General features: G+C 36.2%; 1 protein-coding gene across 19 annotated transcripts in view; it reads left to right on the top strand.

Annotated features, from left to right (window-relative positions):
* Positions 1-27,670, top strand: part of nrxn2a (neurexin 2a) — a 368,720-nt gene that overhangs the window by 99,632 nt on the left and 241,418 nt on the right. For 13 of the 19 annotated variants that reach the window (XM_089124014.1, XM_039694092.2, XM_039694090.2 and 10 more), the window contains 2 exons: positions 20,471-20,772; positions 24,892-24,936. In XM_089124014.1, coding sequence (XP_088980140.1) covers positions 20,471-20,772; positions 24,892-24,936 — 347 coding nt within the window. The remainder of the gene's footprint in view (positions 1-20,470; positions 20,773-24,891; positions 24,937-27,670) is intronic. The other 6 variants (XM_039694091.2, XM_039694089.2, XM_089124015.1 and 3 more) reach the window with 2 other exon arrangements.

The raw sequence follows: 27,670 nt of genomic DNA, 5'->3' as shown, positions 1-27,670 counted from the left end.
AGAGTTCAGATGCAAAAGCCTCTAAATGCCATTTGAAATTTTCTTCTTTATTGATGATTTTTATCACACTTATATATTTAAGTTCAGTAATTTCACTTAAATGGCAATGATAATTACCTATCAATTGTTATTTAAGTGAAATCACTGAACTTAAATATATAAGTGTGATAAAAATCATCAATAAAGAAGAAAATTTCAAATGGCATTTAGAGGCTTTTGCATCTGAACTCTTCATTTGTTGTCCTTTTTCATACTTTTACAGCGGATTGCAAAGGAAAAAATAAAAATCATTATGAGGAAAAGAAAGCAGCTCTTGCCATAGATATTCTTGTTATAACATGTCACATTAAAATACCAAATAACGTTATTCTCATGATGTCTGAAAATAAATCATAAAGGAAAATTGACAGCTCATCCAGTCAAACTGACGGATCATCTTTATTTGTAGGGCAACCTTATGATTTGAAATGATTCGTTTCAGTCTTTTTGAATGGAAGTTCCCCAAACCGGAAGTGCCACCATACTGTAATTCAAAACGCAGTAAGGTCGTCAGGAATAAGGTGGATAAAAATTATTTTAAATTACAATTCATAGGTGCTTTTAGAAAATTATAAGCTTCACATTTTCTGCTTTAAATCCTGAAAAACTTTCATTGTAAATGCCTCATCATAACCTCAATTTTCGTTTTTTTTTTTTTTTTTTTTTTTTTAAAGGAATCGTTTGACTAGTATTTTTTGTGGTAATCAACATTATGCCATAAATGCTCTAGATTGAGTTTAACTTGTGTTGAACCCTGAATATTAATTTCAGGCCCATTAAAAAAAAAAAAAAAAAAATCGTGTACACACACGCACACACACAAAAATAGGAGGACAGGAGAAAGAGAGAGAGAGACACACACCACAACACACAGAGAGAGAGAGAGAAAGAGGAAAGATTCACTATCTCACTAATGACCCAGGCCCCAAACTAAGCTAATTCGTAATCCTGAATGTATAATGGCTTTGCAATGAGCTTAAATGAGCATATCATGTCCTTGACGTGGCCTTGGCATTCAGCAGAACAGGAAAAAGAGGAATAGAAGGAATCATGATTTTCATAAGTGCTTGTTTCCCAGGCAGCTGCATTTCTTTCATCTTGACTCATTTTGTCTTGCTCTCTTTTTCTCCTGTCCTTCTCCTATTTGTTCATTTGTCAACAACCAGATAGAAACAGCGGTGCAAATATCCATGCTTATTTACCATAATCTGATTGTTAAATGGTGGGTATTTGAAGTATGCAGCTGCCCCCCCACCCCCGTCGGTAAGATCTTATCACTGTAGTAAATATCACAAAGACACAATCCTTTTACCACTACACAATTATTCACCTGAGTCTGTAGGCTCCTTGATTGTAAAGTCATGTGCTGCATACTAAACACAAACTAACAAACGAACTCGAGATCCCTCCGCCTTCGCCACAGAGGTTTGGTACCCGCAGCTGTTGTGGCTGTGGCGAGTAAACGTCTGCATTTTTTTAAGGTGAATTAATGCGAGTAAATCTCCGTGCCTCTTTCCTCCCTGAATCTCATCTGTGTAGAAATCCAAGCCAATGTTGCTGGCAAGGTCAGGGCTCAGAGCTAGTCCAAGACCTAATCTACAAAGCATACCCATTTCGGATGAGCCGCTCCGTTTCTCCATCCAAGGGATCCAAGAGGAAGAAAAAAAATTCTCTCTTTCACATGACCTTGGAGGACTACTTGTTTTTTTTGCCTCAATTTTTATAATATTAACCATCTGATTGCTGATGAAGCTTTTTTTTTATTCTCTAGAGCAGCAGATGGTGGTAGTGACACTGTTATTGGTTGACATTGTTTAGGGTTCTCTGAGAGATCACCTCTTGAAGAGGACATTAATCAATGCAGCCGTAACCAAGCGCTCTGATCTTTGAAAAGGTCACCTGATTGGCTGCATGCATGGTGGCAATCAGAGTGTCAGATCGGCCAAGAGCGCATTTATTCAATGAGATAAGAGGGCCAATTGCACTGAAACTGTCAGGAAATATCCAGGCCGCATTTCACTCCAATATCAACAAAACTATAAATTATATGTTGCATAGAGAAAAAGCAGCCTGTTTTTTTTTTTTTTTTTTTTTTTTTTTTTGGACCAAGATTTTCCGTTTTTTGCATGTGACATTTCATGACATTTAAGCATGACATTTATTTAAATGTATTATTATTTTTTCAGTACAGTTGCATTTATCTGTAGATTTCAGGGTCTTGTTAATCATCTGTTTTTTTGTTTTTGTTTTTTTTTTAAGTAAAAAGCCGTATACAGTATACACTCTAAACAAAAATTTGTTGGTTTAACTTAAAAAAATAAGTAACCTGGTTGCCTTAAAATTTTAAGTTCATTGAAATGGAAAAATTGAGTTAATACAATGAAAGAGATTAATTTAATCACTAGAAACTCAAAATAGTATGTAATCTGAACTACATAAATTATCTAAGTTGATTTGACAAAAGAAAAAAATGTTATTAAAAATCATGAAAATATTTTTTACAGTGTAGGCTATATATTGGATCGTTTCCCCATTGTTTATCTATTGTGCAACCATTTGATTCATGGTTTAAGTCCTACTGGAAAAATAGAGTTTTTAACCATTTCATTTATTTTTGTATTCTCTTTTCATGGCAATGCAACATGAAATGCCACAGCAAATCCAACAAACACAACAAAAGTACATTCCATAACAAGAAGAACAGGAGTAGGATGAAGAAAAAAAAAATCTCATAAACCCTATTGGCAAAATAAAGGGAAAATATAAGATTCTCTTTGCCCTATAATTTAACATAAACTTTACTTATAAAGGCAATCTTTTTACAAATTGCATTTCTTACATAAGCTATGTGTGACTTCCATTTACATTTTTCATTTATTTATTTATTATATTTATTTAACAGGGACAGTGTATGGCATGCAGCCATACCAGAATTAGCTACAAGCTAAATTTCATCTGTAGTCCCTGACTACAGATTCATCAATCAGTACTCCTAAAAACCAAAATTCTGACACTCTCTCAATAGTTATTCCATTAAAAGTCATTTCATTAACATTTTCAGGACATTTTTGATTTGTAAAAAACATACATTTTGTTAACAACAACAACACAATTTATTTTTATTAAACCATTTCTGAAGTGGGACCAATTCTTGTTCACTAGTTTTTATTAATAAAAAAACAAAACAAAACAAAACTTCAAATCTTGATTCATCACACAGATCATTAATATATAAAAATATAATTTAAAAAATCATTTAGGCCCCAGCACAGAGCCTTGAGGGACTCCACACTGTATTATTGCCAACTTAGATTCATGGACTATATACTCTACATATGGTCGTCTATTTGAATCCAGTTTAATACTACACCTCTAATTCCATATGTCTGTAATTTAGATGTCAATATACCAATATAACCATTGTCCGATCTTTTTTTTTTTAAATCAACAAAGAGTAACATTTGTCTATATATATATATATATTATGTGTATGTTTGTTTTTTAACATTTTTTTTGTACTCTTGGTGCATCACTTTTTGGTTCCTTTTTGAATGTATGTTGTGATAACCCATTGACATATAAGGAGGTTAATCTGTAATTTATCATTTATAATTGCCCATGGCTGTATAGACATTACGTCACACTCTAAAATTGCTGCTAAAATCTGTGTGGACTCCATGTGCACCACCACGTGCTTAAAATGATCACAGCATGAGGGGGATGGGAGGAGAACTATGTTTTCATAATGTTGTGAAATTTGTTTCTTTATCCATTTAATGAATAAGTGGATGCCTATCTCGAGACTGCAGGGGAATCATGATTCACTTCAGACGGTTTCATTGTGTTCGTTATGTTGCCTATTGATTACTGTTAGTGTGGGCAGAGAGTACACTCAACTAGGGCTGGGCGATAAAACGATAACGATAATTATCGCGATATAATTTTCCTCGATAAAACGATATCAAGAGGTCGATAAATGTTCGATAATGTTTATGCGTCAAAAGCGGAACGAAACTCATTTAAACCGCGCGCGCCACACGGAGCATTTATCCGCTCGGGTCAAAGTCCAAATGGCAGTGCATTGAGCGGAGCGCGAGCTCACGGAGACGCGCCTCTGATCGTTTTGCTCACGAGATCCAGTGAGAAGCACTTGAGTTCAGCGAAGAACACAAATGTGAAGTTTAAACCAGTTTAAAGGCAGATGAAACAACGCTGACAAAAAGGAGAAACACTGCAACGTGCAACGATCCAGTCAGAATCTGAATTGATACTGAATCCATTTAGCCTACCATGGATTTACTGTAAGGTTAGCCTGGTAATATTAACTGCACCATGAAATGTGGGATATACATATTGAATTGTATAATATTATTAATGTAGACAATGTATTATGACTAATGGAATATAAGTACAGTATTTAATAATGTATTTAACTGTTAGGCTATTGTTTTTCAAACAAAAAATACAGAAACCATCAAGTTATGCCATGATAGTGAGGAGCTAAGTTATAGGCTATACCTGGTTTTATCTGTGGTTATCATGATCTAAATGCATGATACTGGATGACCAATGGTTAATTTGAATACAACTCAAACAGTCAGAATATTACTTTTTACCAAATAAAAATGTGGTTGTTACATAAGAAAAAAAAACAGATGTTACTGTTTTTGTTAATGAACATAAATTTAAAGAGTAGTTTAAAAACACAATTAACACTGGTTTATAGCCTACAACTTTCACTTAGTTGCAAAAATATGCCTTTAAACTTGAAAAAATAAATATTTGACATATATCGTGATAATTATCGATATCGACTGATATCAAAAAAATTATCGTGATAATTTTTTTTGGCCATATCGCCCAGCCCTACACTCAACACACCCACCTCAATCAGGAGCAATAGATAAATGCTTATTTCCTCTTTCATTTCTCATTACTGAAGGGTTTGTTTCTCATTACTTTTTGCAGGGTTTGTGTTGTTTTTGGTGGCTATAGGCATTCACTGAAATTTCAGCTATCTAAATTTTTCTGCTGAAACGGATTTCAGATTCGGCCGAAATCAGTGACTGAGACAAGTGTTTAATTAGCGCTTCTTCAATGGCATGGTTTGCCATGAAACTTTGCTCGGCGTGTATTTTTTTTTTTTCACGCAATGTGGATAAGCTACAACAGTTAAACATGTCAGCTTTGTGAACACTAAAATTGAGAAATTACTATTGTCAATGCTAATCATTAATGATAAGGTTTCTTAAAACAAATCTTTTTAAAAAGCAGCCTATTTTTTTGCATGTGACATTTGATGACATTTAAGCTTGACATTTTTATGTATTCTGAATTTATTAGTTTTAGTACAGTTACATTTATCTGTTGCTATCAGTTTTTGTTGATCGTCTGTTTTATTTTTATTGAAAAAGGTATTCTTTAAATGTTTGATTTGTTCAAATAAATTTAAGAGTATAGGATCTTTTCCCTGTTGTTTATCTATTGTTCTTCATTAATGTCTCGCAGTTAAAATAGCTTGTCATTCTGTTAATAAATGAACAAAACTTCACTAAACATTTGTGATGTTCCATGATCCAATAATTGCAAGAAGCTTCGTTACTTTTAATATGAAGCAAATTCCCAACTTTCGATTTTAAGAAATTAAATGGTAAACGTTGTTTTTAATATGGCATGACGGATCACTTTATTTATGTTAGTGTATGTTTGAATACAACTGTCATGAAAACAAGTTGTTGTTTTATGTCATTTCAATTTTTATATTTCAAGTTTATCTAAAATCTGCCTTATGTGCAATTTAAATGTCTGTACAACTCAGTTTTAGCTATATGAGCACTGATTATTATTATTATATTTTTAAATTATTATTTATTTTCGGGTTCGGTTTGCATTGCCTTCCTTGTGATTCTAACATTAAAGTTTCAGAGTCTCCTACAACAAGTTTACATGCATCAAAGGTCAAAAAAACGTTACATTACGTCATAATATACATTTACACATCACCGCTTTTTCAATGATTCTCAAACGACTCGTCAGATGAATCAATCTCTCTAAATCTCTCCTTTCCACAAGCTACTCTGCTCTGATTGGCCAGACAGCTCAGTCTGTTGTGATTGGTTTGCTGAGTTACTGCTGTGATATCATGGTAAAGATACATTATAATTGATATGTGCGTTTGTGATTGTTTACATGAAAATAAAAGCCTAAATTCAATCTATTTATCATATAAAGCAATCATATCTCTTTCAAATTGCAGTCAAATTGTTTAAACCGTTCAATTCATATGGATTAGTTTACGATCTCTTTATTAACGTTTTGAAGCGTCAAAGTGGTAGTTGGGTAGACTGTACCGAGGAAAACTAAACGAACACAGAAAGGTCTCAGAAGATTTCATCAAAAAGATCTTCATTTGTGTTCCAAAGATGAATGAAAGTCTTGCGTGTTTGGAATGATATCAGGGTGAGTAATTAATAATAATTAATTTTTTTATTTTTTAGTGAACTATCCCTTTAAAGGGATACTCCACTTTTTTTTTGGAAATAGGCTCATTTTATCACCCCCCCAGAGTTAAACAGTTGGGTTTTAACGTTTTCGAATGTATTCAGCCGATTTTTTGATATTTAGAAGAATATCAGTAACCAGACAGTTTCTGGTCTCATTGACTACCATACACTCTAAAAAATGCTGGGTTGTTTTAACCCAACTTTGGGTCAAATATGGACTAACCCAGTCGTTGGGTTAAATTTTTACATTACATTTTTAACCCAACATTTCAGGTTTGTCCATATTTGACCCAAAATTGGGTTAAAACAACCCAGCATTTTTTAGAGTGTAATATATATTTTTTCCTACTATGGAAGTCAATGAGACCAGAAACTGTCTGATTACTGATATTCTTCTAAATATCAAAAAAATGGCTGAATGGATTTGAAAACGGTAAAACTCAACTGTTTAACTCTGGGGGGAGTGGTAAAATCAGTCTATTTCCAAAAAAAAAAAAAAAAGTGAGTATCCCTTTAAGCCTGTGACTGAAATACACATACGCGGTTATCTCATTCACGATTAGATCACATCATCGCGATCAGATGGTTATGTTCTAATCACAACAGGCTTTACTGCAAACAAGCTACGCCACTTACTTTGTAGAACCTTTTTCAAAGCCTCAGCAAGTCAGCCTACAATGGCTTTATGCAACCGGAACACAGGCGGTTGTGTCCCTGCTAATGACACAAGCCTGTGTGGATGATATGAGGTGTGGAATCTCCCCGATTCATCTCTGCTCTCATCTCTCCAGCACATCTGAGTCAGTCTACTGATGTTTGCTCCTGCGGTGGAGATGACATTTGTTTGAGAACTGCTTCCACCTTATCTGGCTGGCTAGAGTGACTAACATGTAGCTCTGCCTAATAACACCAAAGCTGTCAATATATTTGGTTTACTTTCTACACATGGTGAACTGCCTTCTAAGGGAGCATCCTAATTGTCATGGACCAATGACGATCTCATAAGTGACTAATTTGGAATGCTCTATAGGCAGCAACTACTGTATATATACTACACAAATAACACTTTGCTCTGGAGAATGGAGTCATCATTTATTTCAATGTTAGCATGTTGTTGGCATTTTTTTAAATAAGCTTCAAATATTTAGTACACAAAGGTGGTAGCAGCATATGTTTATTAAAGCTACAATATGTACTGAACTAACCCTTTAATATGTTTAGCCTAGTTTTTCCTGATGAGGCGGTTATAGGTGGACAGTATAAGACCCGAAGATTCCATTTTTTTCAGACTCCAACTTGGTAAATGTTCATTTTGATGCTTAATACGCATCTCAAACAACAATTATGAAGTATTGATCGTGTGTTCATTGGTTTGTCTTGTAGCACACAGTCTTGGTGTGCAATAATACACAGCTGTTTGAAGCAGGAAGCGCAATGATTGCTCAAGCTTTGTTTGAGGCAGTTCTGTTGTCTCTCGGTTCACCACTTTTAGTCTGCCGTGATCAGAAATCCCATTTACCCTTCGACACTTCTGGAAACCTTGTGCCAGTCACAGAATCTCTTTAGCTTTCCACAGAGATGACAGGTTCAGAGGACAAAACCACAGCATCTGTCCTCTCCTTTACACACACACACTCAAATATAGGAAAGCCTCATCTTGAGCATTGATTTCCAGTCTACAATCGTCACTGCTGTGATACAAACATCACCAAGTTTTTGTGTATAAATGAATGTTAATATTACATGTTTGTAGTCAGATGAAGTTATTGGTTGTCAGCATCAAACTCTGTATGCTGTTTTACTTTATTTATTCATACAAAATATTTAAAAAAATCTAAATTAGTTGTACTAAACTAAATAACTGTATTAGTAGTGCTATTCATTTTTTATATAATTGTTTAATATGTTGTTTATATATATATATATATATATATATATATATATTAGGGGTGTAACGGTACACAAAAATCACGGTTCGGTACGTACCTCAGTTTTAAAGTCACGGTTCGGTACGTTTTCGATACAGCAAAAAGAAAGAAATGCCAGAGAAATTTCCTATTTGTTTAAAGAAAAAATATTTTTAAATAAGTGTGAGTTTTCCTAGATCTTGAAACTTTCAGGTTTATAAATAGGGGTCATCTTTGAAGGATGAACAAATGTTTTGGTCATCACATTAAAAATAACATTTAAATATATATTTATTTATTTATATAATATTTGAATTTTGAAGTGCTGGAAAAAGATGTGTGAAGTACTTGAAAGCATTTCACCATTCCAGCCAAACTGGTTCCAGTTAGTGTTACTATATTAAATCCATGGTGAATGTTGCTGGTCTGTGGACGTAAAGTACTAGTTCATTCACGGCACAATGTTTCTTCTGGTTTCCATGACAGCACTGTTTGATCTAATAGAGATCTACGGTTAATAATGGAGAAATGTGAATGCTTCTCAATAGATCTCGCAGCGATGTTATTACCTCAGTGGCGAATTCAAATGTTTTCTTTACCGGATCTCTTAGCGCGGTGTGGTAACAGTGTTGCTTGATGGAGATCGGCTCGCGCTGCACAGATGTTGCTGGTCCGAACTGATAAAAGATCCGTGAAGCACATAACGAGTAGCGCGCTCTGCTTTCATTACGCTTGCCATTTGGATGTTGCGTAACGTTGTGTTGGCCGCGTCAGCACGAATTTTGCCGGCAAGAAAAATGGTCCAAGCAATCGTTCGGTTTGTATGCGTACCGAACCGGAAGCCTCGAACCGAAACGGTTCAATACGAATACATGTACCGTTACACCCCCCTAATATATATATATACAGCTCTAGAAAAAAAAAGAGACTACTGCAAAATGATCAGTTTCTCTGGTTTTACTATTTATACAGTAGGTTTGTGTTTGGTTAAAATTAACATTTTTGTTTTATTCTATAAACTACTGACAACATTTCTTCCAAATTCAAAATAAAATATTGTCATTTAGAGCATTTATTTGCAGAAGTCAAAATAGCAACAAAGATGCTGTGTTGTTGTCAGACCTTTTATATAATGAAAATAGAATAAGTTCATATTAAATCTTAAACAGCACAATACAAATGTTTTAAGTTGTGACCATCCATCTTGATCACATTTCAGAGGTTTTCAATGGGGTTGGCCATGACAGGGTCTGATTGACCTGGCTGTGTGGCAAGGACAATTGTGTTGCTGGAAAAACCAATCCTCAGAGTTGGGGAACATTGAGCAGGGGGAAGCAAGTGTTCTTCCAGGACAACCTTGTACGTGGCTTGAGTCATGAGTCCTTCACAAAGACAAATCTGCCCAATTCCAGCCTTGCTGAAGCACCCCCAGATCATCACAATCCTCCACCAAATTTCACAGTGTGTGCGAGACACTGTGGCTTGTAGGCCTTTACTGGTCTCCTTCTAAACATTAGACGACCAGGTGTTGGACAAAGCTCAAAATTGATGATCTGGGGGGCCTCACTGTCTTTGTGAAGGACAGAATTCTAATGTTTTAACAGAAGTTCAGAAATCAATATTACATATACAAATTGTATATATATATATAAATATCTCAGTTTTCCAGTGTTTTAAACGGATAAACAGCGAGTGGTGCCAGTCTATTGGAATAAAAATAATTGCACAGGTTGTTCACTTTCGACAGATAATGATCTTCCCTTGAGGCTGCGATTGTGAGAATCTTTTCTCCTCCCTGTGAAATATGCGACGATAATGAGGATTTGTTGATTGAAGTTTCCCAAGAGAAAGTCACATGACAGTGCTGGAATGTTGCAGGAATGGCATTTTGTTCTTGCCTGCTTTTTAAACACAACACCGTTGTAGAAAGAAATAATCAAATGTTGCTAGATTAGTTTGTATTGTTTTGCAACTAGATTACATCCCTGCGAAATCGGCCCTTTTTTTCCCCCTTTTTTTCGTATTAACTTTTATTTATGAGAGACCCATGGCCTGTGACAGGGATTATCTTTTTTGCAGCAAGAGTCCAGATCAAGGGATAACCTATTTGCAAGTCTATATGCGGCATTACAGCGGGAGATGAATTGCTTTGGAGATACGGGGCTTTACCAAGGGTGCTGAGCAAGGCTGCGTGTGGAACAAATATTTTGAATGTCTATTGACCGTGCAGGACAAAATGTGAGAGAGGGGGATTTGAATTTACGATTGGGACGTTTATTTATAGTGTTCAGCACAGTAGGTCCTCTGCAAGTAAATATTTCTGGTGGAAAGCCAAGCGTTTTTTTATTTACTATAATCAGATATGATGGTTGATTTATTTAAATGGATTTTTTTTGTCTTTTTTTTATATTGTGTTGGATAATATAACTGCCATTTAAAGATGTAAATGGCAATATATATATATATATATATATATATATATATATATATATATATATATATAAATAAAGAATTGGCTTATTTTTCAGATGCATTGGAATTTGATTCTAATTGGATGCAGGCCACACGATGTTTATTTGGAATGACATAAAAATATATATTTTGGGATTGCAGTTCAATGCGATTTTAAACAGTCACGCAGTCACTGATTAGATGTTTTCTATAATGTAGTAATTCAAAAGTGTTAAAACAAACAGAGCCAGCAAAACCATGACATATTACAGCATACATTTTGTTTCATGTAACATATCAAATAAAATAGAAAAAATATCAAGGAGAGTAAATAAATAGATTTACATTCTTAATCTAGTCTAGTGATTTATATCTTAAAGATCAAATATCTATTTAAATGGTTGGGGGTAAAGAGCATTTTCGGAAATGAGATTATCCATGAAATGAAAATTAATATACATTCAGTATACATTTGTATTGATGGTATTTTAAATAATTAACATTAGATATCTTTTTTAAGTTAAAACATAATATCCTCTGTAACATAATAACATGGAAATTTAATGCTGAAAATGAGAAGCAGTTCTATTGCATTATATATTATTCTTTTTAAAATACTTATTAGGGCTGTGAAATGATTAATCACATCCAAAATAAAGGTTTGTGTTTAGATAAAATATGTGCGTGTAGTGTGTGTATAATTATTTTGTATATATAAACACACACACATGCATGTATATATTTAAGAAATATTTGCGTGTATATACTTAATATATATTTATACAAAATGTATATTATACACAAATATAAATATTTGATATATTAATAACATATTTTAAATATATACATTCATATGTGTATAAAATAATTACACCCTACACAAACATATATTATGTAAACACAAACTTTTATTTTGGATACTTATATGTACATCTTGTTTGTTTCGATTTTGAAAAAGGCCTTCTGAATAAATTTCGGAACTCTGCTTTGATTTAAACATCAATTTAAGATGAAAGTGTAATGTTCATTATGTATATTTCAAACAGTAAAATGTATGTTTTTATCAGTTGTTGTAAGCTCTGAGATCAGACTGGCAATAGTCTTCAATATGGCAATATGCTGACATGTGGGTTGCATTGCAGTGCCCCACTTTTTCCTCTAAGGACAGATTTTATCTGTGAAATCCAGCAGAGCAAAGCGGCCTGTGGGTGCTTTTAATATTTTAAAGATGAGGTTTAATGACACCATAGGGCTGGGGAGGAGAAGATGTGTTCAGTAAAGACCAGTGAGACTCTGCTTTGAGCCTGTTGTCATCTTCCTCTGGGGAAAAGTCTGTTAATTTATTTCTGCTCTATTTCTCAAACAAATCAATTAAGTCCATATGCATTCCACGTCGAGCTAGTGCATATAAATGCCCGTACTATGAATCTAGATTGTGCACTGCATGTTTGTGTAGGCAGTACCATTAGGTACACTGTAGATTTTGATTTCATGCTAAACCTTAAATATAGTCTTAAGGCATGTGAATTTAACACACACTATAAAAATGAATATGCTTTATCTAATCAATAATATTGTGGCAACAGATTAGAAACAAACATTATTAATTAAACTAATTAGAATCGAGTAATAATTAATCAAATTATACCTTAAGTTAACCATTTAAAATGAGTAAAGTTTACACTAACAAAAATATCGGAATAACAGACAGATGTCAAAGATTAATTAGGAAGAATTTATTTTAAATTGAAGACACCTGATGTTAACAAGAAGGAGAAAACCGTCATTTTAAAACAAACACCAATCACCATAATGGTGACTTAAATGCACACTTTTTTGGTACATTTTACTAATTTTAAATAGTTAACTTGTAAGGAATTATTTTGATTAATTATTACTCAATTCTATTGTTAAATTGATTGAATTAATAATATTGCTTGTAATCTGTTGCCACGTTTTTTTGTTTTTTTTTTATTAAAGAGCATTCATTTTTAAAGTCCCCGTGAACCGGAAGTCGCAAACGATTTTTCTCCAGTGCTGTGACGTATTTCCAAGTGAAACGGAATATTGAACAGAGGGCAGCGTTGTACTCTAGCGCTCCTCCTCTCCATCTCTCGCTCATAGCAAACTAACCATATGAAACTAACGGTTTGAGGGGAGTGGTTAAACGTTTCCCCACCCAAACTGTGAAACCTACGTCTCCAACCGTTCCAGACCGGAAGTAACTTTTCAGATTTTGATTAAAGATTACCACGCTAAAACATTTTTTAAATATATTTTTACTTGCACGGATTAATTGTTCACCACAAGACTAGTAATATGCGCTAACAAAGTAAATAGGTTCAATTTTGATTTCACGGGGACTTTAAAGTGTATTTGTAAGTATAGTATTATAAATGCAGTTATTATTAAATGGTAAACAATAATATTAAATGCTCTTTCACGCTAAACTAAAACAAGTTGGTTATGTAAAGGTTTTTTTCTTTGTCTGTTATCTTGCCCAGGGTTCTCCCACTGCAAACATAGGTGCAAGTTTTATTGTTGTTGATTTAGAACTCCAGTGAAAGCCAGCGTCCCTTGACACACATTACTGTCATGGCCAGTCTCATCTTCTGTCAGCTGGCTGGGGAAAATGGCACAGTTGACTCCAAAAAGATATGCCTTTCCCCGTTTCCCCGCTCTCTCTCATAGCCATGTTTAATCTGCTAATGCAAATGCCTTCTGCTGCTGCAGGGCCTTGACTTAATCAGCTGTTGATATTTCTCTCTCACTCTCCACGAGCATCGGAGACAAACCAACCTGTCAGAAAAAGCGACACATAAAAACACTAGCGCAGAAAGATGACATTAAAAATGAGTTGTGTCGTATTTGTCTCTGTTGTCTCATCAGAAGCAGCGAGGTTTGAGCGTGTGTGTATCTTTAATTGGACATGTCTGCTTCAGATCCACACTTTGAGCTCCGCCAGGCAGAGGGAGAGGTCGTGATGAGAGCTGGGAGAGAGTCTTATAAGAGGACACAGTTTGCTGGAATAATAACACTCAAGATTACATTTGGATTGCCATTACTTCCCACAGTGCAGCATTCAGTCGGCCTTTACAGTTCGGCCTGTGTCTTTTCTCCCGTCGGCCGTCTGCTTATTTTTTTGGGGACTTTATCAATGTTTTCAATTGCTTCAATACTTGTTTTATTCTGTTCTATACCCTGTAGTAATTTTGTCCAATCCACATGCTACAAAAATATCCAATTGTTATCTTGAAGTGAGTGGTTTCTGCGGGAAAAAGGGTTTCCAATTGTAATTTTTGATGGGAGTAATAGTACCTTTATGATTCAATTTTAAAGGAGTTACAATTAGATTCCTGAAACAATCCTCGATGCATTTAGAGCTCGATGCTTTCCCAAGCTCAAGGACGCTGTACAACATGTACAAAAACACAGCCTCTAGCATTAGTATGCATCACATACTGTAGTGCATATAGAAATATACAGTAACAAATCAGAAGACTTCATAGACTGTTCATAGACTTCATTGGTCAGTTTTTGGATCAAATAAGTCGAAATGAAGTCGACTGCCTCTGAGATGATACTTTGAGTAAATTAAAAATAAAAACATACAGGATGGACTGTACTTTGATCTGTTTGATTCATCGTGTGGCTTTTTGCTTTACCTTCTATGTGTTATGGTGTTTATCAGTACAAAGCAGATTTTAGTAGCAGAATGGCCTTGCTAATTTTAGGCTGTCAAATTTGCCGGCGTAAATTTCGTTCTTATGGTAAATTGCATGTTTAACTCTTTCCCCGCCACCAATGAAAAAAAAAAAATTCCGTCATTTGTGAGAAAATTACGCTTTTTCTGGCTTAACCTGTTTTCACTGTTATATGGTAGGGGGCGCTATGACAAGTCGTCTTAAAGAGGCAAAATAATCAACGATTAGTCGATTAATCGTTCTAATATACGATTGAGCGTGGGTTCTCCCAAGGTTTTTTTTTTCTCCATTCAATCACCGGATGGAGTTTTGGTTCCTTGCCACTGTTGCCTTGCTTTTGGCTTGCTTAGTTGGGGACATTTAATATTCAACAACATTGTTGATCTGTGTTGTATTATTTTCATGTTATCACTGTGAAGCTGCTTTGATACAATCTGTATTGTAAAAAGCGCTATATAAATAAATGTGACTTGACTTAATAGCTCGATTAATCGATTATCAAAATAATCGTTTATTGCAGCCCTCCCATCCAATCATGTTAACTAGCAGCCAAAGTTATTGAAAAATATATATTTTTTTTCATTTAGATGTAGTTTGAGTCTGTCCCCAGTCAGTAAATGTCCTCAATGCCGTTTTTGCAGCGTTGTACACTGAATGACACTTTGTTTCTGAAATGCTTTGACATTCAGTTGCTTTTTCAATAAACCGAATTGTTCATAATTAATTTCTAATTCTGATTATGAAAATTTTGTAATCCAGAGTCATTGGAGAGCTAATCTGTGAATGGATTTTTTTTTTCCCCGCCTCCCACCCCCGGTTTGATTATAAGTCCCCGCAATCCATGTCACGTCCTCCCTCCCATCTCTCTCTCCAGCTCATAACCTTGTTGCCTTTCTTTGCCTTCTCCCTGTCTGTCGCTGTTAATTTCACACCCCCTCTCATTTAGTGTTAGTGTTTTCATATCAGTGACATGAACATTACTGCGTAATGACAGTAAGTCTTGATGCCTAAAGAACTGATTGCTCTAGTCCTGTCATATCAAAGACACAAAGGAGTCTTTAGTAAATAAATCAGACTATTCTGCTCCAGCCTACACAGAGAGCATCCCGTCAGCGTGCTCTGAAGGTCTGGGCTAAACGCTGTCTATTTCTCTCTTCTCTTTTGAAGTCAGAGATCGGAGGCTGGACATGAAGATTTAGACGTCTCATCAGCAACACCACAAAACTGCACATAACTAAGGCTGGCTTTACAGGCTCTGTGTTAAGGGCTAACTCCAGTGCTTGTTGTTTTGGTTTGTTTTCCTCTGGCTTGGCCAAACGGAGAGAGTACTGGAATGTGTTTGTTCGCCTCTTTAAGCTGAACTTTCTCCATTTTTTTTTTTTTCATTTCAAACTTCATAATCGGTCACTACAAACATTACACACCATTATGAGACAAATCATCCTCGCCTCACCTAAAGAAATCAAAACGTACCCTCTTCACTTTCTTAAAGGGGTCCTATTATGCCCTTTTATGAAGTCTTGATTTTGTTTTTGGGGTGTTCTGAAATATGCTTTTATTCGTGATAGTTTAAAAAACATATTTTACATTATTACAGCACCTCTCCCCCCGGTCTGGCTCGAAGACGCTGACTGTGATTGGCACTGCGTGTTCGGTAAATTTTACACCCCTCACCATAACTGCGAGTTTCATCTGCTCAGATGCAAATATTAAGGATGGCCTCAATTTCAAACCAATTCAAATCTGATTCAGACTTCAGAATGTTATTAAACCAGAGAATCGTGAAAAAGCATAATAGGACCCGTTTAATAAATATCACTAGTGTTGTGCAGGATCCATCATTGCATGTTAATCAGAATATTTCTTTAAAATGCAATAAGATTCTCTGCTTCTGCACAGATTTTGAACCATTTGACCAAATAATATCATGTTCTAACCAAACCTACCAACCAAGTTCTTGATTAAAATCAAGTCACAAGTTATTGAATGCATCACTATGGATGTTCAATGCATGTTATATGCAGCTGTTTTTAAGAGACTACACTCTTAGAAGAAAAGGTTCTATATAGAACCTTAAAAGCTTCTATCAGCGCTACGTATTTGGAACCCCTAAAAGGTTCTATACACTCTAAAAAAGGGTTCCACTGGGTTCTATATAGAACCCTGGGGTTCCGTACTTGACCAATAGAACCTTTTACCAAAAAAAAAAGGTTCTGTATAGAACCATTTTGGAGTTCCACATATGAAGCGGGGGATGGAACCATTTCTGGTAAGAGTGTATATGAAAAACTATTCTATTCCATTCCATTCTCAACCCTACAAAGATACAATTGTATATATCATGCATCGTCAAAGCAAGTGGGATCAAAATATAATCCCTGCTCGACAAACTAACAACTATTAGATGCTTATGAACCTGAATTGTCCGTTTGAACTTGAATCATCCACTTATCACACACCCATGTACAGAATGGGCTTCCCTGTAAATGTGTGACAAGTCTTCTGTTTGGCTAAGGAAGAAATCTGACTGTGGTATGTATTTTTCAATTCCATAAAAGAAGGCGCTAACTGCACCTTTAATGTTTTCGGTTTGCGAATATATTTGAGTCGCAATTAATTTGTCAGAAGTGCTATTACCATCTGAGAACATTTTGCTTCGGCAGCAGTAACATCTGAGGCACTTTCAGACTGCACTTTTGAAAAGTTGAAAGCTTCTCTGATATTGTCGAGTCCCATCATGTCACGTCGGTTTATTGTTAGAAACATTACCTTATACTTAGTCACAGCCCTGCGCTTTGTGGGTCATATTCTCTTTGCGTCAGTGAGAAATTGAAGAGGAAAAAAAAAACCTTAAGCATACACACAGCTCAGCAGGGGCTTTGTTTCTGTCATCTCTTAAAGAGTTCCTCGCTACGTGGTGGGTCCGCTTGTTGTGGAACACGCTCTGGCTGTTTATTCTCCACTGAACCAAGTGGCACTATGATAAGATTCTGCCGCTGTAATTTTGCAAGGTCACATATCCATGGTGAAGATGTCTGGTTGGTTGATTCGTGCCCAATCGTTTCTTTCCTAACTGATGGTCTGGGCCTTCTTGCTTGATGAAATATCACAAGTCTTCAAATTAATGTTATGCTCTGGTGGTTAAACCTGGATTGGAATATTTCATACTATTTTTAGCAGCTGTGCAGGTTATATGCATATCTGAAGGACGAATATTGCTATACTGCTGGTGATTGTCTGGGATGCGTCAGTGGATAGACTTGATAGATTTTGTAGACGTGTAGCAATTAAATGAAAAATGACTATACCCAGTGTCATAAACGGTTTGGTCCTCCCGTTGAATCGTGTCTGCCTAGGACCCCAGGGGGTTGTGTTTTGCGATGCCTGATCAAAAGCCATAAGAATTTATGTGGTTATGTGTTTATAAGCTAAGCTAGTGTGGTATGCTAATGCTAGTGGTACTGCACACTACTTGTTGCTAGGGGTGTCATGATTCTCCAAATCCTCGATTCGATTACGTTTTCGATTCTAAGGTCACGGTTCGATTCTCTTGATTTTTATCAATCGGCCAATCAGGATGCTCTCTGCCTTACATGCGCTTCATGAGGCATACACGCAAAGTCTTTCGCTCTCTCCCTCTCTGCCGTGTGCGCGCAATACGGTTTGGAGCACGGTTTTTTCTGTCTCGGCATGCACACTCGCTCTTGCTCGCTCATTCTAGATTCCGAGAGATTTTAACTAATTTGCGTGCATCAGGGAGCCGCTATCAATATGCGGGAGACTCCCGGAGCTTTCGCGAGACTTGGGATGCACTTCAACGATTCCATTTTTTAATTTTTTTATTCGAACTTCGAGATTGTGAATTAATTTCGATCGATTTCGATTTAAAATCGAAATCGTGACACCCTTACTTGTTGCACAGTTTGAATGAATGTTGTTAAACGTTAGAATTATAAAAATGTCTGTGTTTTGTCAATTTATATTCATTTATTTTAGTCCGTTATACGATACTAAAAAAACCCATTTGATTTTAGTTTGTGAAAAATAACATTTTAGTTGACAAGTCCAAATTGAAACCAATAATTCAAACATTTATGTGTAAAGAGCTATATTAATATTCACAATGTGACTTAAACATTCTCACTAGCACGTAACTTAGTTCAAGTCATTACTATTATTCAGCTAGGATGCATTCAATTGATCAAAAGTGACAGTAAAGAGAGACATATAATGTTAAAATTATATATGAATTTCTTTCAAATAAATACTATTCATTTGAACATTTTATTAATCCAAGAATCCTGAAAGAAGTTTTTTTTTTTTTTTTTTTTTTGCAAAAGAATTAAGCAGCAGATGTTTTAACTTTGACATAAGAATATTTTTTTTTATATTAGAATGATTTCTAGAGGATCGTGTGACACTGAAGAATGGAGTAATAAATGCTGAAAATTCAGCTTTACTATTACAGGAATAAATGACTTTTTAAAATATATTAAAATAGCAAACGGTTATTATAACGGTTATTTTTATAATGTTTCACAGTATTACTATTTTTACTGTGTTTTTTGATCTTATGAATTCAGCCTTGGTGAGATTCTTTCAAAAAAAAAAAACCTTATTGACCACAAACTTTTGATGGAAGTGTATGTTGTGTATTTATCTAATCAATAATCATCATGCAGTACACAGTAAATTACATGGGTGAGTAAATTAACCTGTTGTGAAAGCGCTTTCACTGTTTATCTCAAGTGGATCAATCCATGACTGGAATATTAAAAACAATAATGCTGTCTTGTATCATTGAAAAATATATTGATGTTATTAACACTTCTGGAGATTTCTGTATTTTTCACTGCGTTCAGTTTAGCTGTTTTGAACAAGTTTTTTTATGTAAACATTCTGCCTTAAGAAACTTGTCCAATTGGGGTCAGGTCATCCCAAAACTAGGTTAATTATACGGGGCTTCCCCTTACGTTATGCAGGCAAGTCCACCAACTATTCAAGTCTGAAAATATGCAGCATTGCACATCCAAGTCGACTAACAGGTGGTCTAGGCTGCACATAAGGCCAGAAAAAAAAGAGTAAAAAAACTAACAGGCTGTCTGTGATTGTGCTGGTTTTTAATAACCTAAAATAACGAGGATGAGATATTTTGACAAGCTTCCTCCTCAGTCGCCTTTTTTCTTAATGACTGTATTTTGAAACTCTACCTCGTTCATCAAATCTTTCACATCACAGCGGCGTTCGCAAATCAAACCTTTATTCATAAGTGCAGCTGTGTTTTGTTTCAGATTATTCCTGACAGCCCGTTTTCAGCTCGTTTAATTGCGCTCCGGCGGTTTAATTTCAGGACGGAAAGCTTTACATGTATAAATGACCTTCACGATTAGCTGATGCGCACGGCGCTTGGGGAGATTACGCTGATTTACATGTGTGACATCACTCACCTCCGTGGTTCACGTCTACGTGAAGCACGAATAAGAAAGCGCGCACTCTAATCCTGGGAGATTTTCTCATGTCACAGGGATGTACAATGATTCATGCTTGCAGCTGTCTTGTACTGTTAATTTCTGGTCCGTTTATGCTTCATTTGAGCCAGGAGCCTTAAACCTCTCATTAGTAAAAATCACATCAAGGCTCAAGTCCTGCCTGAACCTTTCTGGGTTGTAAAACATTTTACTTTCATTGCCAGTTCATTATTCTTTGTGTTCCACTTGTTCATCCACAAATGTTTGGTTGGATATTTGAGAGTCTATAAAACAGACACTATAAAGAGGAATCATTTCACATACCCTTTGTCCACGACTCCACATCCATCCCAGCTCTAATGACCTTCCCTTGCCTTTTTCTATCTCCCTTCAACAAGGCCAAGTGGAGTCAGTGGCCACGTTCAAGGGTAATGAGTTCTTCAGCTACGACCTGTCCCAAAAGCCCATCCAGAGCAGCACCGATGAAATCACCCTGTCCTTCCGAACACTCCAGCGGAACGGCCTCCTGCTCCACACCGGAAAGTCCGCCGACTACGTCAACCTGTCTCTGAAAAGCGGTGCTGTGTGCCTGGTCATCAACCTGGGCTCCGGCGCCTTCGAGGCTCTGGTGGAGCCGTCCGACGGCAAGTTCAACGACAACGCCTGGCACGCTGTCCGTGTGTCCCGCAACCTGCGTCAGGTAACGTTCACCTTTGCGCATCGTGGCTCCGCTGGGTGCTTCATTTGATCTTACCGATATTTTTGCTAATCGTTATTTGGTCAACTTGTGTTATTGTGTAGAGTATATGTACAAATGCAATATTTAGTCTTTAAAACTGTTTTTAGCGATTTCTGTTAGCTATAATAATAAGAGTCAACACATGGAGGTCACAAGCAGATTTTTTGAGGACAGCCATTTCAGTGATATCCATCATTGTGTGTTAGTGTGAAAAAATCTAAAGTCAATCTTAATGGTTTTAAAATGTGCTTTTTCTGAAATAACTGTTGTTCCACATTAACCACATTGATTTTAGCCTCAAATACTGTGATGCCAAGATCACAAATGTATTGTTTGTTATAAAAGGTGAATTCCAGACTGCATTTTTGCGCACTGTAGGATATCTTTGCACTAGTTGCAGGCCGTTCCAAACAAAAGTGAGCAACCAAATGCTTTTAGGAAAGGTTGTTATCAAAGGGAACTTTGTGAAAGTATTTTTTTTATTAAAGTGCTTCCTAATTTTAAAGGTTCCTAATTTAGTTTTGGAGGTCTTCTACAGCAAGTTTACACATGAGTCAAAAGGTCATAAAAGACTTTGATTTTGAATCAGACTCTGATTCAAGCTTGCTCTGCTCTGATTGGCCAGACGGCCTAGTCTGTTGTGATTAGTCTACCACGTACAGCGCGGCTACAGCTAAATGCCTATTACCATAAATTGAGAGTCAGCGTCAGTTCTGGCAGGCCAAGTAGTCAAAATGCTGCTAACGCTATCAGCCGACAACACGGTCTTATCAGCGATCTGCTCAGCTGAGCTACGTCAGCGCATCTGCTGTTCATCTCCCCTCGCTGCTAAGGATTATGCTCAAATCAGGGTGCCCTATTTAAAGGTATAATATGTAAGAATTTTGCAATTCCTGCAGTTGTGTACTTGCAATATCCAAAAAGTCTCTAAAGATTTGTTTTATTTTAGAGAAATTCCAATTTTAAATGGCAATTAAGTGGACCTCCCGGAAAAAAAAAAATGTCGTCTGTCAATGGCGCAATCTCCACGCTTTTCTCAGTTTCCGTTCATACTGCTATAGCCATGACGTAACCATGGCAACAGACGTGGACAACTGCGTAGTGCGTAACGTATAGCGGCACGTTTTGTTACTTTCAAACATAGACCATGGCAAGCTTAATTTGGGACAAACAAGAACTAAAATGAGGATCAATATCAGCGTGGCGTTTTTGAGATGCCGAGAGCTCCACGTCCGCGACTAACTTGGACTTGACAGAGTTTCACAAGTCACGACTTGACAGCTTTATTAGACAGGTGAGCAAATGTACATAAAACAAATCAATGTTATACAACGTTATCTCAACATGATGAAATGTTCGAATATGGTCAGTATATTATTCAAATGTTGATCTAGCTTACTGCTAGTTTCGTATAGCAAACTTACTAACACGTAACAATATAACTTTCAACACACATTTAAATGCCGTTTAGTGTGATAGTGTAACGTTAGACCAAATGAAGCTGCGCTGCGTTACCTCACAAGTTTAATTGGTCTAATAAACTGACCTGTGTGAGTAATCCAGCACTTGCTGGCAGTTCGGTAGAATTAATACGACTCATGTGACCGCTCCCCGGCTTTCACATGCTCCCTCTAGATGTGTAATTGCGCGTCAACATGGACAACGACGCAGAAGTATAAATGAAAACCAACACGTAGTCTATAGCGTAGAGGCTCCGGCGTAGGTCCGACGCAGAAGTATAAATCAGCCTTAATGCTGTTGCAGTCCCCTGACTCTCTGCTAAATTAATGGTGCTAATGAATGGTCAGGAGACTCATCTGAACATTGCAACTCGTTAGTATTTATTCATTAACATTTCTAAGCATTTTAATTGTCTAATTTCATCCTGTGTTATTCACAAGAGGTTGCACCAGGTATGGTTTGTTTGGTGGTAATAGTTCTGCTCCTTCAGTACTAAACTGTGAGCGTTCCCCAATGCAGCCGACTCCCTGAACAGAGCCATACCGCCAAATATTTATTATCAACTTTAATTGCAATCTATTCAATACAATTCCTTATCATTTTTATTTTCTAATGTGTTCTTGACTTAATGGACCTGACAGAACTGAACTTCATCTCCATCCGGAGGCTTCCTCAGTAATTGTACACACTGTAAAAACGGTAGCTATGACGTCGACATTAGACATGTTTATAATATTGCTCATTTGTTTTTACCAAATGCCAAAAGATGAGACAATAGTGTGCTGTACTAATCCTAAACTTCTGGTTCATATTCTCAAAGACGGTGTTATTTTTGAATGTATGGTTTTGTTGTTAAATGCCTCAAATAAGGTTTTTACATTTTACTCATAAAATACATCAGTAATACCCCACTTGTTATGTTTTTAAAGCTTTTAAATGTCTTGAAAAAGCCAGCAAGTTACTAAATAGGACCACCTAGGAATTTAGGGACATTTAAATGTCACAACAGGAAAACTCATTTACTCACTCTTTTACAGCTTCATTGTGTTTGTATTTTTTTTCTCTACCACAGTCTGAACAGGTTAAGTTTCCCAAGCAGATTTTTGCCATTATCCAGATAACATTCAGACTCAAAATAAAGTGACGTACTGTATGACTTTGTGTGGGTCGTCCCAAATGGGCACCCGTCAGAGTACTCACTCCAAAAGAGTCAGAACAGCAAATTAATGCTCACTTTTGAATGGAATTTACCCTGAGACGAACTGCACAAAGCCCTGATTTAATTGGAATCGGATAGTCTCGCGGGTGCTTCAGTGGACCGGGCAGTTGTTTTGGAGCTTGTCCACCTTACATAAGATAGCCGTCAGAGATTTAACTAAGGTAATATGTAACCCTGATTGTAAAATAGATGTATGTTTTACATATTGAGTGCAAAATATTTCTGTTGTCGGACACTTGGAGGGCTTTCAGGAATCTTCTTCCCTGCAGGATTGAAGTACCATAAAGCCACATGCTCTTGCAGAAATAGACCGTTGTGATAATTACCTTCCAGTTGTTACCAACTACGGATGTGTGTGTGTGCGAGTCCCTGTTGAAGAGGAGTGTTTTGATTAGACTCCATTCAAGTCCTGACTGCACCGCTCTGTTTTGCCTGTGATTTAAATCCATGATGGGGAATATGCTGCAATTACGCCAGTAAAAAAAAAATAAATATATATTCTCATTCAGCAAGCTTTCCATCTTGTGAAGAAGTGGGGATGTTTAATATTAATCATTTAACCTAAGAGTAAAGGGGTCCCTCTACCATGGCCTCAAAGCTGGTGTTCATAACCGAGGCTGTTTTTTTCAGTGCCATTATTTTGATTGATTTCAATCATTTATTGCTAAAATGTGATTATGTGATAGGGCGCATTGTACCCACACTGTGCCTGCTTGCTTCTGCCGCCGCTGCTGATTATTTCTCCATTTGACTGCTGTAACCTTTAGCTCAAGTGTTGCTCACAGAGCCGGGGGTGCACCTCGCATCTGTTAACAAATGAGCCGTATTTTTGCTCTGCCGCGACAAATTATTGAAGTATCGAGCAGGCACAAACGAGCGCGTATACCGGGTGTTGACATTTTTGTTTTTGTCATTCATTTAGCTTAAATAACGAGTGAGTCGCTACTGCTGCTGTCATTCTTTACTCTAACGCTGCTGCCTCTGCAAGATCCCTCCTTCAAAACCCTCCCTAAACCATCTTGTTTGACAGATTAGTTGATCTCTCTCTCTTTTTTTACTAACATTGAAGCCTCTAAGTGGATTTGTCATTATTTATCTTCTGCCTTTGCCCCTTCAAATACTAACATGAAAACCTCCATGGAATGCGAGCCATCTGTTTGCCGTTGACAGTGTCCAAAGAAATTGAATCTATAATAACAGATTTTTTTTTTTGCTTTTTCTCATTCTTCCTGGGAAGATATATTCTAATGGAGGGCGGAGAAATTAGTGTCATTTTGTGGTATGGTTAAACTTGCTTTAAAATTGCCAGTAAATCATTTTTCAATCGTTTTAAAGCTTCTGTGGAGTTTATGGTATGTAATTTTACTCTCCCTCCCTTGTTTTTTTTTCTTTTTTTGAAGCGCGCAGGGGTTGGACTCCCTACGGTAAACAAACTGCATTATATGGTAGATATCACATTCTAATTTGTCTAGTTTGGTTTGGCCCTTTCTTTTTATCTCTTTTTGCTTTTACTGTGCAGAAACGACTAAAGAAAAGTTTAAAAATGGCATCAATCCCCAGGTGCCATGCAAAAGTTCATTTTTTTGCAATTTATGTACATTGTTTTTTTTGTTTTTATATATACCACTCACAATCCTCCTCACCCATATTCTTATTAAAATGCTTTTTGTTGTATGAGTTCTAACATTAATAACGCATCCTATTTGGCTCTCTACGGTGGGAATAAACGGTGCTGTAAGCTGCTGTAGGCGGAAGACTTCAGTCTGAGCCACTGGGTTTGTTTTCTCAGACTGACAAAAACACATTTTTATGCTTAATGTAAATGCTAAAATATTGATCCAACACCCATCTCCTTGAAATAATACTTGCAGATCAGACATTTTAGGTAATGAACAGACAAATTGTGAAAAAAAACAAAAAACTTCCCAGTGTCAGTCAAAGTAAAAGGGCATTGGCAGCTCTTTCAAAGCATTTCATATTTTCTCAAATAAAACAATCAAAAACAAACCTTTGACTGCAGCTCTTGTGCAGCGTTTCTGTCCACCTGCTCCATTTCCCCTCATTTCCCCCCTTTGATGTTTGCTTTTATTAAATGTTGCAGCATTTCATACAGAGTTTACCGTGCACTGTATGATGTAGCATTTAATAAGTGTGTTTTGCGTAGAAACGTCTCTTAAAATGCAGTCCTCTCAAACATTGATTCATGTCTGCCAAGTTAATCAAGATTAACAGGAGAGAAGGGCAGTGAAGGCTTTTATTTGAACTGTAGATGCTACTACTGAACATTTACTTGGATATATTTTATATAGCATTAAAATGGTAAAGATCGTTAGTGCTACTGTAGGTGGTATGACTTGTATACAAATGTCTATAAATTATTTTATACATTTAACAACAAAATACTGTATTTCCCCTAGTCAAGATAAAAAAATAAAATAAATCATCCAGTATGAAGATTTTTTGATTATATTGGGAGGTATTTAGTTTTGACATTGTGTAGATAACTTTAGTTTGCTTTTGGTTACCAAGCAACGTCTTGACTCCAATTAATAGAATTCAACTGATTCAATCGCACATATCCACCATTTTCCAGTGGCTTTACACTTGACAATTTTTTTTTAGTCAAGTGTTTTTCTTTTTTTATATTTATAATGTATTCTTTTGCTTATTGCTTTTAACTGAAGTGTTGAATAATGTAATGTTATCATTTATAAATATATGAATGGTGATGTGAATAATCTTCTGTATTGGTTTGCAAGTAAATATTCTGTTTATAATCTCAACAAGTTCGGTATTTTACAATTAAAGCCCCGTTTTACACAAAAATCGCTGCAAAAGATGCTTTCCAACAGGTTTTATCGTAGTTTTTGTACAACTCCATTGACTTGTATTTTATGTTCTGTGATGTACGGTATTACTCCGCTGCCGGAAACGGAAATGGGGTTGATTGTATTCTCGCGGTAACATAGACTACACTATACAAGTGGTTTGCTTGCAATTGGCAAAGGTGCATTAGCACCACCAACTGGGCTGGAGTGTCTATTATTCAAGCTCTCAATGGAAGAATGTAAGGTTGTGAGGCGTTCGGAAAAAAAAAAAGGTCTACAGTTTTACAACGAAGGGTAAAACACCTGTTGGAAAGCATCTTTTGCAGCGTTTTTTCTGTGAGCACATCAGTGAACACCCCAGACCACTCGGGAAGTTTTAATCGTTTTATGAAGGATTGTTCCTGTGCACCTATGCCACCATTGTAGAGGTGTGGGGGTGCAACCACAGAATCTGAAAATTCTCGGGACAGCAGCATCTGTCTAAAAAACAATCTTAACCATTCTATTTCATCAGAAACGATCTTAAAACAGGGCATTAATTGTAAAATACCAAACTTGTCCTGTAACAAATATTAAATATGATTTTGACTATTGAAAAATAAACATTACATAGACGTTGAGTGAGATAAATCACTTTTATTTTGCAAATCAATTATGTTTAGATGTTCACATTGTGTCGATGCTAATGCAACATGCCATTGACAGACCTTTCTAATTTCCAGCTGCCTCACACTTAATGACCTCGGGCAGCCGAATGTAGGTGTTCTGCTTAAGCACAAACACTCACTGTTTATATGAATTGAAAGTGGAAAATGACAAAAGTGGATAAAAATGATTGCGGCTGCCATATAGCTTTTATGAACCCCTCTTTCTAGGGATCGGAGAAAAGACTGACCTCCCCTTACCCTTCTCTTCTTGTGGAAAAATAGTACATCTTTTTCCTCATGCACTTTGTCGTTGTGATTTTTGTCTTTAAGTAGCCGATGACGTGGCGCTTTTTATCGCATGTGCGACATGTTTTTATATAATACACAGCTTGTATGCCATTATGCACCTGCATAATTTGCTTCTACTGCATGTGTGGGTAACTATTTTCTGTTGTTGTGTGGTGGTGCTGTACATTGATATATTATTATTATTATTATTATTTTTTTTTGGTGGGGCTCCATGTTTGCCTTTCTTTTTTCTTATCTCTTCTTAAGGTTCAGACAAAATACTAGGTTTCAATTTCAGGACAATGCAAACCATCTATAATTTCCATCAAACAAGCTGCATTCTTTCCAGCTTTGCCCACTTGTCCACAGTAATACTAATGTTCACAGAATATTTGACGACATTGGAGATGAAATCT

This window comes from Pimephales promelas, chromosome 19 (genome assembly GCF_988280905.1).
Source record: "Pimephales promelas chromosome 19, fPimPro1.hap1.1, whole genome shotgun sequence".
Classification (NCBI taxonomy): Eukaryota; Metazoa; Chordata; class Actinopteri; order Cypriniformes; family Leuciscidae; genus Pimephales; species Pimephales promelas.
Note: the sequence above shows the minus strand (reverse complement) of the source record. Positions and strands in the feature narration are given on the sequence as shown.